Raw genomic sequence first — 14,714 nt, forward strand, 5'->3', positions numbered from 1 at the left:
TCACTTGAAGAATGTAGGAACATTCTTGTCGACTCATAGAAAAACTGTTCATAATCGTAATATATTGATAGTTTAAATTAAGTTTAAGACTGTAATGATATGTAGTCTACTACTTCTCAATACACTAATCATGAAATAGTGGACAAGATGAACGGTGTTGCTATTGAAAAATATTTTCTTTTTCTCTTTGCTTATGTTGAATAAATTGGACACAGATTGGTCTTTCAAACTCGAACATCGTCAGGGTAGAAGCATTCTTTTTCTGTTTACCCTATCCACGTATTCAAGGCATTTTACGGTATTTCTATATAGTTATAGTTTAGATATAGTATAGTTTCTATATAGTTCGAAAGCATACTTTAGCGAGGGTTTCGTTAGGTTGTGTAGCGGCTCGTAATAAATAACACCCCCAACTGGTCCCACCAAATGTCACAAATTCAGTGTCATTTGTGAAAGCTTTGAGGCCTTCTTTCACAAGCTTCACAAGCGGTTCATCGGCATCGTTTTGCTACGCTGATAGTATCGCTTTATTTGCTAATAATTTGGTTTTTATTTAAATGCTTTTTTAACGAAACCCTATTAATTATTGGATTCCGATTTGTTACAACTTTTTTGAAAATCTTAACTTTTCTCCAAAAAGGTTTGCTTATTTATTTTTGAAATAATTTTTTAATATATGTTTTACACAGTGCATTCTTTCTTATCAATGCTCTCTGACTTGCTCCACTTACTTCCTTGTAAATAATGTAATAAATTAAAGGAACCATTGTCACTATTCGCTCAACAAATTTCCTATAGTCCTATAGCTTGTTGTAATATTTAATGTGGCGCTAATACACCACGCTGCTTCCATTCGTTCGTTCTGCTGTTAAGCAAAGTGCAATGTCAGTCTGCTGGTGACGTTCGCTTTTGTCCTGCCCTTACGCTTTTGTTACATCGACCCGGTCCAACGGTGGTGTATGCAATTGAGCTTCGCTTTGTTTCCAAAAGCGATAGGCAATCGGGTAAAGACAAAGCGATCTGTCCTTTCCAGCGCGTAACGCAAAGGGCAACGCCAGGATGTGTAGGGTGGTGGTGGTTGTATCCTCTTTCATAAAGGTGCCAGCAATGCTTTCTTTCCACCTTCGGACACGACGGGAAAAGGAACGTTCGGAGGAACATTTCTGAGTACTTGAACTGTATGGGTGGGTGGTTGGGTGTGTGTGTGTGTGCCGCCAAGGGGTAGTAAAGCTCACTTGTTCTTTGCACAACTGACTGAGAACAAAGCCCGCTGTACACCTTCGAGTGGGTTTTTTTTGTTGCCAACCGGAAGGGAAGAATCGTTGATGAGCACTTTTACGACAGCCTTAACTCCCCCAGCCGAAGGCCCATCTTACTAACGCGGAGCAATCCCGCTTCATGATGACACACGATCATGTTTCCGCGGGAACCGCAGGGACCGAACTGAACGAAAATCGATTCCGAAAGTCAGGCACGGAAGGCGTTATTCTGGCGCGTTTCGTTGTAGCCCGTTCGCGCACATCCACGGCGCCTTGTTACGGAAGGTTGCGGTTGTTGCGGTCGGTGTTGCGGAATAAATTGAACCTTCCATACATCGATTCGTCGGGTCTTGTATCGCTAGCGGCTAGTATCGCCTCCCTGGAAACCCCATGCAAGGATGCTGACTGAAGGTGGGCAATGGGGGAAGCAATAAGGGAAAAAGGGGAAAACGCAGCAACTTTTTATCAAACCACCAGGAAGCGAAAGGCGGAATTGGGGCAGCGGGGGAGAGGGAGAGTGCGAAATGCAATCAAATCGCGCACATGTACTCGTTTGCTAAAAATATGTCTATCGAGGCAATGGAGGCAGATAGAAACCGCACTCGCGCGCGAAACTTGATTGAAATCGTAGAAGAGAATATGGCTGGGAGGCGGATGTATGGCCACCGGCGGAAAGATGGCGCTAAGGCGGTGCATGCCGCCTACCCGCTACCTTGCCACTCACAGCACCCTTACGCCAGTGCCTGATGACGTCAAAACAGGCATAAGTGAAGGGATAATTTGCTAACGATTAGCAGGCGAAAGTGCTTTCCCTTGCAAAAGCGTCACGAAGAATAAGGACACGACACGGCACACAGAACCCGAACTTGACATTCACCCAAAGGGGGTGGGGTGAAGAAGCGCCCAGTGTATTGCATCAGCAGGCCAAACACACATTTTCTTTAGGCGGATGCTCTATTTAACGGTCACGATTTGCCGGTACTTCAAATGCATCAAGTTCCGGAGTTTGCGGTGAGAAAGTCATTAGACAAGGCCTTGAAACTTTGTGGTTCAGAATGCAAGTTGACCTTCCGTCGAACGTTGGACAGCGCAAGTAAATTGAGCACTGGTTTTGTGCTACCACCTCGCTGTCGATCGTTGGTTTTATTGTGGACACATCGACAATCTGTGCCTGCAAGGAGATTATCGACTCAAGCTAGACAAAGCTATCCAGGAACCATCGAGAGGACCATCCATCCATTCATCATTCGAATACTATCGTTAACCACGGGAAGAGCGTTGCATGCAGTGGGAGCTATTATAGGCCTTTATCCTATCCGGGAGAAGGTCAGCGTGTGCTGAATAAATCTATCAAACGTGAACCCCCGGCAGCAGAGACCAATCGGGGGACGGTGGGAAAGTTAATCATCGTCCATTCCTTCCTTCTACCACATGCGGATGAGCAACATGTCAATCGTTTAGAGCTGGCAGGATCAGATCAGAGGAGGAGATCTGTATTATGGACGTCAATTATTGGCTCAAGAGTGCGAGAAAACGAAACAATGATGGGTTGAGGTTGTGTCGATAAATGCAGAATATGGCCACATTGCTTTATTGTTTGCGATAATGGAAGATGGCGATGAACATTCACTTGCAGCTGTACAAATGGCCAAGGAAATGAAGTAAAAGGTGGATAAAGTTGTGTGTTGTGCAATTGAGAAATATAATCAGAGTGATACTCATTGAGATATGTTTCATTAATACTGAATACCATCGTCTCGTCCCGATGTATTGTATTAGCAAAGAATGTCCTTCTGTAGGCTTGCAACAACCTTCTTGCGACAGATGCTCGTAGCTCAACATCATCGTTACTGTCAATTCATATAATAGGTGACATATAAACAACTATAAAGGATCGATCATCTATCTGTACATCATCACTCGATAAAGTGGCATTTATTAGCAGGGCCTTTGTTTCTCCCTGGAGCAGATCCTTCGGTGGTAGTACAGGGCCCTGCAAATGGTTCAATCACTGTCACTTTAGCATGTTTCGTTGGTCCTCAACGCAAGCCTCAATTGTCTTGACTAGAGATCCAAGAATATTCTGGATAATCTTTAACCAAGATACCTCTCTCTTCAAGCTGGATGATGTTAAGATTATAATCACACGACATTAATCCGTTACGCTACATTTCCGTTAAAGTTTCCCGTAGTTCCTCTTCTAGTATTACACGTCCATGTTTTATAGCGTTTTGTGTTCTAATACGTTGACCCCAGATCGACATCACGACTTCATCTACTAGTTAAGTGTTTGACTGATCCCAATGAATATTGTGTCCATCTTGAAAGGGTCTCAACGACCAGTTCCTTAAGAGATCAAATTAAGTTTATTAAGTTTTGGGTGACCTTCGACCATTTCTTGAAGCTTTCTTCTAGATGCGCTCTAGTTTAAGAAAGAGTACATGAATATAAAAAAAAAAATTAAAAAAACCATATTAGCGGATGGGAAGTAGATGTAAACTGGGAAATCTGTTTTTAGTAAATTAATAAAAATTCTAAAGAGACAAAGGGGGTATTGAGGGAAATAAATAGACGATACCATCAGCACTACATTTACACAAATATATGTAAATTTAAGCAAACTTAACGAACCTCTCGAAATCCCCGTCTCTTCACTGACAGTGGAACTGAAACTGTTTCGCTCTCTGTTTATTCTCTGCCGTTGCATCCGGTGCTAGGGTTTTGCTGTTGATGCAGCGAATGGTGCGAGCATAAATAAATCATTTTATCCGCACCAAAATTCCTGTGCAGAGCAAGATTTACACGATAGCAGCAATCCGCGAAACCAACCAGAAAGGTACAACCGTGCCCAGACTGGGGAGGGAGAGTTGCCAAAAAATGTATCCAAATGCAGAAATGTATCCGATTTCGCCTCTGTTCATTCGCTGTGAAATGTTTTTTTTTCTTCTGTTCGATCGGTTTCGGTTGTCCGTTCGTGCGCGCACACCTGCCCGTGTGGCACCATCACAAACCGCCAACGCACATTTGCTATTATGACCTCAAACCATCACAACATTCCCGTTTCCTATTAGCGGGTGCCGCCAATCATTTCCGGACCGGGAGTAGTGTGTGCAATACGGAGTGTGCGAGATCAAATTCCGCGCATATTTCCAATCAATGTTGTTGCCCCATTACGCACGTCGATGTAACGGGCAAAAGCGAGCTCGTTTGACCTTTTTCCCTTCGAAACGCTGGAAAACCAAAACTCACCGACACACTGCCAGCAGTGGAAAATTTGTTTTCGATTTGCATTGTGCACCACGTGCGTGTGGTGCTGTGCGATCCCGATAGGATAATCTTGCCGATACACACTGAAGCTGGTTGTGATAAAATGTTGAAAGAACAGTGTAACAGTGGTGGTCACTGAATTAAGGCTCTCAATATAATTAATGGAAAAATAAGCCGTTATGCTGTAGCATTTGTGTTGACTAACACAGTAGTTGCATTTTGTTTCCTTCAATAAGAAAGCTCCTCGATCGTTTTAAGCTTAAACTGAGGCGTATTACTCAATTGTTGTGTATGCTGTTTACGAAAATGTTGATTAAATATAATCATTAATAATTTCAGTATTATCCTGTTAAACTATTCTAAACTTTGAAACTGTGCTGTTGCGAATTTTCTATTAAATTAGTTAACAATTATTTCAATACCTAAAATGTACTGTGCGGTGCAATTTTTGTTCAGACCTTCGTAGAAAATACAATTAATCATTCTTTGATACTTTACACTAGTTTTTAGCAAAGTATTTTGGTGTTTAGAGGCATTTTTCCTACAAACAAGCGAATCAACTTGCTCTGTGAATTTAAGCTTAGATTATTTTCGTAATAAAAATTCGTCCAGCTGCTGGACAAATCGCAAGTCAAACCATTGTTCGCAATTTATTTTAGAAATTTCATTTTGCATAATGTTTTCATGCAACTTATTGCAAAAATTGTTCCTTCACGATCATGCTAAACGAACAGGAGATCGATAGTATCGCAGCCTTAACCAAACAACCATTTTCTGCCGCGCATAGATCACTCGTCTCGTCCTTTAGCTTTAATCTTCCTTAATATTATCAGTTAAAAGAGAAAGAGAAATACGTCGCACGTTTTGGGGATATTTTTCAATTTGTTTTATTAGTGTCATCATTCAATGGAGTTAAATCTATCAATTCATTTTTTTTAAAAAATCATAAATCCTGCCAAGAACTCATATTTAAATAATTCATCGACGCAAAAGTTGACGCGTTAGTCTTATTTTACTGACCGCCACTGTAGTGTAGTCCGGGCACTTACGTGATGATAGTTGTTTTTTTAAATAGTAAACCGTTTGAAGCCTTCGTTTTTTCTACAAATTACTATTGATTAAGCCACCTGGAAACCACATCAATATTTCACTATGTCGCTCTTCTGCAACACCTCTCGCTGGGGAAATCAGCCTAATGGTTGTTTTGGAAATTGCACAACGATACGATATACGGTTGTCCTTGCGCAATCTTATGCTTCGCGTGATGTATGCTAGCATTTATGAAAGTTTAATGATCCTTGCAAAAGATCGAGCTTTTGTTGAAGGCTAGTAGTGTGGTGTGCAGAGGGCGATTGTATGAAAGGAATACGTCGTGAATATGTGCTCGGTGTAGTGGGCAAGTTGGCTAGGCCCTCAAGCATCACATGGAAAACATCCGTCGTTCCTGTTAATGGGAAAAAGGAACCAAAGCAAGTGAAAAAGGGGGAACAAGGAGGGCAACAGACAGCAAAAACAAGCAAACTGGACGGATTGTGTTTCACTGGACACCGCAAGTCTATCATTTTCGGGTTGACATTTCCGACGTGAGGGAGGGATGCATGTAAAAAGGTGTTCTGTTTTCGACCATAATCCCCATCGAGCCTCCCCGTTTTTCTCTTTCCTCCCCCCCTAGCCCCCAGTACAAATCGATACTGACGCGTCCCCAAGACACGTTTTAGTTCCCGGGTTAGGTTTTTTTGTTCCCATCGCAGCAACAAACGAATTTTCCCGCGCAACAATGTGTGTGGGTTGTCCCCAAAGCGACCGTAGTTGACTCACGTAAGAGTTCACGTTTTCTGGTTACACTTTTACATACCCTTTTTCGTTTTTTTTTCACCAGCACGTGGTAGCAAAAACGGCATTAGACAAAACCAGAAGGAAGACGTTGGACGAGTGCAAGAAAATCCCACCCCCAAAGCCGTCGCCACTTGCTGTGCGTGTTGTGTTTGTCTTTGTCGGTACCCTTTTGCTCTGCTGGATACAATAGAGAATGCCCAACGAGACGAGTGGAAAAGTTGTTCAGTTTCGTTCAATTCGCCGGGTTGAACCTTTTGTTGTTCTAGCGACCGTTTCAAATGAGACACTTTTCCGTTTTGTTTTTCCGCCGCTCTGGGTGGGTGATTGGATGGCAAAAAAAAATCGTTTTTCTTTACTACAGTGTAGATGGTTTTTTATTTTTCGTTTTTTCTTGGTTGGTTTTAAAATATGTAACATGCACGAAAATGATTTCTTTATGTAACGTGTCGTTTCCGCAGGGGGGTGGGTGGAGGTTCTCAAAGGAGTCCTCGTGAAGCGCGTGGCTTTTGAAGGTGTGCCCGTTTCACCCGTTTCGAAATGGCTTGCAAAGTTTAGGTGGTTTTGTTCGGTATTTTTCAAAAACAAATGGTGCCGCTTTACGTTTAATTGTTTATGTGATGTGCAGTCACTTTGGGAAATTGTTTCAACCTCCTGTTGTGAGATTGAATTTATTCAACAAATTATAAATAAACTATGTAAAACTTCCAAGCAAACGTTCCATGTACGTAAAATCACTTCCACTCTAGCTTTTGCTTTTTGTTTAACGTAAACCCTCTTCTTAACTACCCCGAAGGCAAATACTGTAACATTTTAAATGATCAATATTGTCGCCAGTAACTTCTGGCATGGTCTTACCATGGTCGTGCAGTCACTGAAGCACTGATGTGCACTGAAAAACTACTCAACAAACTACTCATTGTCGTTTGGATGGCTTCAGCGAGCGCTAAAACCTCGCGGGGAAACCTTACCGAGGGTGCGTGCTCGGCGCAGTTAATCCTGGCCTTATGCACGAACAGAAACACTTCGAAATCGAATGGGAGTACCAGCCAGCTAGCGATCGAATTTTAAGGTTCCCCAGGCGGGCACAATTCTACCTTTCGCGGTGCCTTTAGGGACACGCATACATTCAAAGCTATCCGTCGTGTCCCAATGGGGGAAAAGCGGAAACACGTCCCCAAGCGTCCATCCATCCACGGGTGCCTTCAATGGGTGCCTCCACACAAAACTCTCACCGGTGGCCCAGTACGCTCGCAGACGGTTCAAAGCATCCGTGCAAAAAGCTTGTGTGTGGCCCTGCTCCGGAAAAGTTGGCTGGTTGAAATCATTCCTTCCGCAGCTCGTCGGCAAACATCGTCAACAAGGAACCGCCATCCGCCAACAGCAATAGGGAGATCCCGCCGGGTGCGCGTACATCTTAAGCGGGTCGCGTGAGTGAGTGGATTCCTATGCAGTGGTTCCTAGTGTACGTTGGGATTGCCTTACTGCTAGCGTTCCTCTACCGGTGGTGGATCGGTAAACCGGTGCTTCCCTTCCAAAGGTAGAACCCCCTGCCTGGTTTGTCCGCTCCTTTCGGCAATTCCGTTCCGTTTCGCTGTGTTAAGTGTGTGTTAAGTGTGCCGTGAGGATATTTAGGGCCAAAAATCGAAGAATTTGTGGTGGTGAGATGAACAAAAAAAAAACACACACATACTACGGCTGATTAAGGTGCATTTTAATTCCATCGCGATAAACAATTGGGTTTGGGTGAGGCAATAATCAATCACCACGCCACGCGCGCACTCCATTTCCGTCTCGAATACTCCCCAAGTGTTCTATTGTAACATCATAGACTCGCTCTAACACCTACTGATCCAGGTCAGTGTTTTGTTGCGCCACATTGCAATGCTACAACGAGCTGCTGTTACGACGTACCCATGTTTATTCTCTCCGAATCCTTCTACACACCACACGGGGCGCACCCCATTTCCTCCCCCTCCCCACCAAAAAAACCGATGGGCCCGACCGAATGGAACGGAGATAAATAACACATAACAAGGTTCAGGCGCGTTGGCCTATTGATCATATCGCAACAATAATGTACCCGGCATGGGGGGGCGGAAAGGAAGGATGGGCCAATCGGTAACATAACCTCACTAAACACACACTCTCGAAGCAAGATCGATTGGAAAAGTGTTTTCCGTCTGCGTTCAATCTGCGCTTTCGCCTGGTCCCGTCGCCGCCCCTCATTCCCTCAAACGTCTCGTGTAGAACAACTGGCTGACGAACATTGTACGAAATCTATTTTCGGACCATTTCTAGTATGATGGGACCGTGCGCCGTCAGGGTAGGGCAGGACCGATGAGCCTGACCCCCGGTAGCACTTTCCACCCCCGTCCAATACCAGCTGTGGAAGAAGTTTCATTTATGTATGGTTTTTTTTTGTCGGTTACTGTTGTTGTGTATCGCATTAAGTACATCGAGATCGACCAGTTTGATAGGAGGAGGAAAACCTTTTCCTTAGTACCGGAGGTAGGTTAAAGAACAATCGTCCAAACAGCGTCCTAGATAGAGAGGTTACTACATACGAAATCCTGGTGATGGTGAAAAGTCTGGCGCTTTACACGATGTAGCGTTTACACGGCGGACACCGGCGGTGAACTGTTTGTCCAAGAAGCACGAAGCACGAGGAAAGCAATCGTTTGATCTGTAGAATCGTCCTCTCTAAAACCGATCCGATGGGCAGGATGGGATGGCTCCACTGCATACGGGCCCGGGATACGCTTTGATCCCATCCCATTAGATCGATGTGCGGCTGTGCTGCTTCTTCATCTGGGATCTGATTATCTCGCCCAATGGAGGCCGTAAACCACACCACTTGAACTGGTCTCTGAGGGCGCGTCTTGTGGCATCTTGATTTTGTGCCCGAAGCGCGTGTATGTCTCAAGGATTTTCCCAATTCCCCCCCGGCACAAGTATCCCCAGAAACCGTGACGGTACCGTTTTCCTTTAATCTGGCCACTGGTAGCGGATTTTGTGTTTAAAGCGTGTTCGATTCCCCACGACTCGATCAGGAGCATAGGGAGGAAAAACACGTGCACGAAAAACTCGTTCCGATCGATTCGGGTTTAGATTTTTCCATTAGTGACACCACCACCACCACCCCCGCGATTGTGAGCTGATTTGGTGCGTGAATTGACAGTTTCCATCACTCGTTCGCTAGCAGTAGCGGCAGTAATTGAATAACTCCTTCCATTGCCACTACCTGCTCTACCAGTGTCCTTGAACTTCGTCGGCTCCGTTCCGGAATCTCCGGGCATCCGGGAAAAGGTTAACATTATTTGCTGTGTATTTGTACTGAATTGGGGTAGGCAACTCACCCGGTGGTGCTGGCTGCACTTCCTGTACGGCCCCCGCCACCAGCAGCCAGCATCCGAGGTCGACGATCAAAGTGGTCGTTAAATGGCGACTGATGTGTTTGGCTTGACACACCGAATAAGTGTTAATAGTGTGAGCCTATTAATAGCCGAAGGTTTATCCTAACTCTCCCTCCTTGGCAAAGGGTTGGTGAGTCCGTTCGCTTTGATGTATTCCTTTCCCGACGGTCCCGACCTGGGTTTCCGGGACGATTTGGGCGAATAATTGATGAAAGCGCATGCAGCGGAGCCAGGGGTAAGAGCGGTCGAACGAGAAACACGGATTAGCTTGCTCGGGTTGTGTTGTTTTAGTTGCACTGCTTTTCATTGCAAATCTCGTGGACATTCTTCATTAGTGCCGATGTGGGATGTGAAATTTGGTTGACCTTGGTGTTGTGTAACATTGTTTCGGTGTGGAAATTGAGCTTCGAGCATAAGGAGGATGCAGAGCTTTCCCGTCCTATCCATTGGGAAATGTCGAAAGGGAATAAATCCTTCCCTGAGTTATACGTCATATGCGGCATGGGTGATCTAGGATAGCCTCAACTAATATTATTTCGATCAACAAGCATTGAAGAATTGCTTGTGGGTCCTAGTGCCGAGAGTTCGAAAAGCTCCCCCGGAATTCAATTTCTAATTATTGAACTATGTCTCGCATCTAAATCAAAACGTATCTTCGGCAGACAAATGACTCCGGCACCTCTAAACCCTAATGCCGTATGTTTATGATTCAAAGTGTAAAACAAAACTCAAGGTCGCTTCAAAAAACCGAACTCACCTCGCACCTAAATCTGTTTCCCCCGCTAATAACATTCAATAGTTCGTGCCACAGCCACGATTGATTAACTGTTAATTGAACAAACAAACAAGTAATTGCAATGGGAGCTTAGAAGCCGCCATTTACACCAGCACCGCCACCGCACGCACCCACCGCGCGGCGCGCGCTGTTCGTGCCCGGTGACCGATTCACGTCGAATCAAGCTTTCGTCTGGCTGGAAGATAAATAAAGACACTTCGCCCCACGACCACCATTCACCATAATGTGCTCTCGTTTGCCATTTGCTCAAGGTACGCACCCTCCCCCCCCCCCCCACCCCCGGGCAAGTGTTGTGCGCCTTCCCATTTCTGGATTGAGATAGCTGCCACACACGCGCGCGCGGGGCACGTGCCCCTTTTTGGTCGGCCATCGGTTAGGGGCCGGTTTGCTAGTGCTGTCGTCGTGGAAGTTTTTCTTTTCGATTTTTTTTTGTTGTTGCAACGACATATTACACGGGCATGTGACATGCACTGACGGAGCGAATGGGACGGCGTGGTACCGTGTCTTGTTCCAACGCACTGTGTTCCTGCGCACACGCGTGTCCACTCCGTAGTAAGCGCTTAATTTAATAAATGCTGTTTGATTTATTTAATTACTGGCACTGGCGACGGATGTGTGTGTGTGTGTGTGTGATGGAGGAGGCGGGCGCCACACGAGACCTAGCAAGCGTGACACGCGCGGTGGCAATGCTTTATAAAGCCATGGGGCTTTTGTAGCGTGCTTTAGAGAAAAGCACCACAAACACCGGTAGAAAAATCTCCGTGCAGAGGGGAACACCAGGATATTGAAAGAAATTAAATTATGCTCTTCGTTTTTTTACCCCCCTCTTTATTCGCACACAAATCGTCCACCGGCATCCGATTTTAATACCACGTCTATTGCGCCCATTTCCTTTGGCAGATAAAATCACCATCTCCGTACAGGCGGCACCAACGGGTTTCGAGCAGCCACCCGGTCGTCGTCACGATCAGTAGTCGTCGGCTTACGCGCGCGCGCGCCAACCTTTACCGGCAGCAGGATGACGAAGAAGTTCGAGTTCAACTGGCAGATCCCGGTGCCGGAACCGCTCCTCACCGGATGCGTGTTCGATCGCTGGACGGAGGAGAAGGACAACAACGAGCTGGAGCCGAACTGCACGTTCAAGGTGGACGAGTACGGGTTCTTCATCTACTGGAAAAGCGAAGGCCGGGTGAGTAGCCCACACTAATAATCCTGCAGCGGTTGATGCGATGATTCTAATGGTTTCTTTCTTTTTTTTATTTTGCTGTCCCCGTTTTCCACCACACTGCTCTGTGGCCGGCACAGGAAGGTGACGTTATTGAGTTATGTCAAGTGAGCGATATCAGAGCGGGCGGAATGCCGAGGGTAAGTGTTGGACCTTTCAGACCTGCTGGATGCGTTTCTCTGATTCCTACCCCGGGAATGCAATTTTATACGGTGGATGCAAGCGAAAGGAATAGATAATTGACAGCGCTCTTTACATTTGTCGCCTTATGCACTCGGGACACAAATAGACAAAAGGATGAGGAAATTATCTTAAGGACAGCGAGTACAAAAATACCATTTAAAAGCATGTCGAAATGCAATGCGCTGGGAGGCTTCGTAAAGAAAAGACAACACCGATAAATAGCTGAATGTTTGAGGCAAGATGTACAGTAAAGGTTAGGGGGCCGTTCAACATTCCATTCTGTACCGTACTCCCGTATGCAAGACACTATATAAGGCTAAATATAACAGTCTAAGACTTCTTAACGTTCTAGTGCCAGAAAAGAAGTATCGAAAAGGATATTTATATTGTTACGAAGTTCAAGATCTAAGGAATGTTTGTTATGTTTATCTGACTATATCAACGAATAACAAAGTTATGATATTTTACTAATCGGTAACCACAGTTTCTCAAAACTCGGACAACGGTTTTTTAAGCAGTCTCTTCAGGCGTCATTTACGAATTCTTTAGGCGAGTTGATTAATTGTATCTGTGCCGGCGGGTCGGACAATGATAGAATTTTTTTAAGAACATCAAGTACAAAATTATCGTAGCAACTTTGATTCGAAAAACAGAAGAAATTGCTTTCCGGTTTGGCGTAAGATCGGCACCGATAATTGTACCATCGAGACCGAGTCCCGTAGACACTTAACGGCATGAGAATGCTGCCAACACCAGGCGGCTATCTGTGTATTAACGCAAAACACGTGCAAAACGCCGACCACGCACCCGGCAACCTCAAATAACTTTGTGCACGATTTAGTACGCTACCGCAACGTGACCTCGCTGCTGCAAAATGCTGGCCCGTGAACGCGCGTACGCATTGCTAGCCGTTCACTTTGAATGCCAACCGTGCGCAATCGGTGAAAGTTCAGAGAAATTGCAAACAGCCTAGGTGGTGCACTGTTGTGTGGTGTTCCTTCGCTCGATTTCCTGTTTATGTGTTGCCGCTAATAACGCAGAGCCGAGCCTGGAAAATGCAACCAATTCGCATTGCATTCGGGTGAAGTTGGGGAACCGGAAAACTGGGACAACGTGTTGCAAAGGACTGAAACGTTTGCTCTTTCATGTGGTGGTTCGTTGGTCAGGCCAGCTAAGACGTTTCTTTGAATACTGATCCCGGCACCATTACGGTTGCGAATGGGTGCAGTAATGAACGGTGGAAATATTTTACTACATAACAATAATTGGCTATCATTCATGACGCACAGCACAGGGTTCAAACAATCGAACTCCAAACAACAAGAACAAATCAAATTTTAAAGGAAGATATATAGGAAAGTTCGTTAAAAAGTCATTTCGTAATATAAAAAACCTTGAACCCTTTAACGTAAAGCTTCTTCTTTAACATAAACTACCTCTGGTATGAGAGTAATTTCGTGAGAAAATATGCAGCTTTAAATGTTCGTGGAAAGAAATGTCGCTCCCTGTGGTCGTCTTGTTAAAATCCACTAAAATAAAACAGTCTGAAATCTGAAAGAATGCACTGAAAATTTGTCAATATTTAATCTATAAATTAACAATTAGGTTCACAAAACCAGTTACGTTCAAATACTGTTAAAGAGGCAAAAGAAACCTTAAAAAAATACGATTAAGAGGTTCACATATTCGAGTAATTTTTGAATTTGTTGTCTTCAGGCCGCTTAATTATGTGTGCCGCAAGGTTGCACTTAATATACACCTAAATTGACTGAAATATATTTTATAAGCAGGAACTAAAAATGCACGAGACTAGTACATAGATCAGGAACGAGAAGCGGGAGGAAATTTAAAGGAAGAAGATCAAGGATGGGAACGGACACCGAGAGGTGGAAATTGAGTAGGTAGGGCGAGAAGTTAAACTTCCGCGAATAAAAGTATAGGAAATATGTAACTTCCTTAGGAATATAGAGACGAACTGATGAGAGCAGTGTAACTCAATCAAAACAAGTTCAACAAAAGGCAGGCGGTGATCTTCGTGAGATCATCACTCAGCACTTTTCTGAAGATGAGTTCATTTCTTGGTCTGTATCTTCGTAATATGTAGGACAGTTTGCATGAATTTATTATCCGATATTCCTGAGATTATCTATGAGCTATGAAAATATGATTCCTTCCGTCTATTACTACCAACCCTCTTGCAGTACCGTTGCATCCACTACAAAATGTAAGAAAATACTGTCGGCATTCAACCGACTAAATGGCACATACGCAGAGCGTGAAGTGTGCTGTAGGGCGCTCCTTAGGTGTTCATTGCGAGCCTTTCATCTCGTTTGCTAGGCCCATTAAAACAGACCCTTTGGTATGTGTGTCTTTGCTTTGTCTCGTTTTCTTTCACATCCGCCTCTGTCCTAGCGGAAAGCCCTAGTATACACTAATGCATAAATAAGACACGTGCCGGACAAGAACCCTCCACTGAAGTTTGGGAGCATTTTGTTTTTAATTCTTTGCCAGTAGAGTAGCCATCATTCGTGTCGCGTTACTGTCCTTTTTTTTTCCTTGTGTCCAGTTTTCGGAATTAGTTGAGCAACAATTTTATGATGGGCATCCACCGTATGAAACCATCCGTAAAAAACCCCGCTGCTAACAGTGCTACCGATGCGCTGCGATGGCGTGATTATGCCTTTAATGTTAACCTCCCCAACCGTGCCGGCATAGTTGTAATCGTTTGCTTTTGC

At 44.6% G+C, this 14,714-nt stretch overlaps 1 protein-coding gene across 2 annotated transcripts in view; it reads left to right on the plus strand.

Annotated features, from left to right (window-relative positions):
- Nucleotides 1-14,714, plus strand: part of LOC128309931 (1-phosphatidylinositol 4,5-bisphosphate phosphodiesterase) — a 42,487-nt gene that overhangs the window by 13,757 nt on the left and 14,016 nt on the right. For both annotated transcript variants that reach the window (XR_008288867.1, XM_053046443.1), the window contains exons 2-3: nt 11,472-11,760; nt 11,877-11,936. Coding sequence is in view for 1 of the 2 variants with exons in the window: in XM_053046443.1 (XP_052902403.1) it covers nt 11,590-11,760; nt 11,877-11,936 (231 nt within the window). In the remaining variant the exon portion in view is untranslated. The remainder of the gene's footprint in view (nt 1-11,471; nt 11,761-11,876; nt 11,937-14,714) is intronic.

Source organism: Anopheles moucheti, chromosome 2 (genome assembly GCF_943734755.1).
Source record: "Anopheles moucheti chromosome 2, idAnoMoucSN_F20_07, whole genome shotgun sequence".
Classification (NCBI taxonomy): Eukaryota; Metazoa; Arthropoda; class Insecta; order Diptera; family Culicidae; genus Anopheles; species Anopheles moucheti.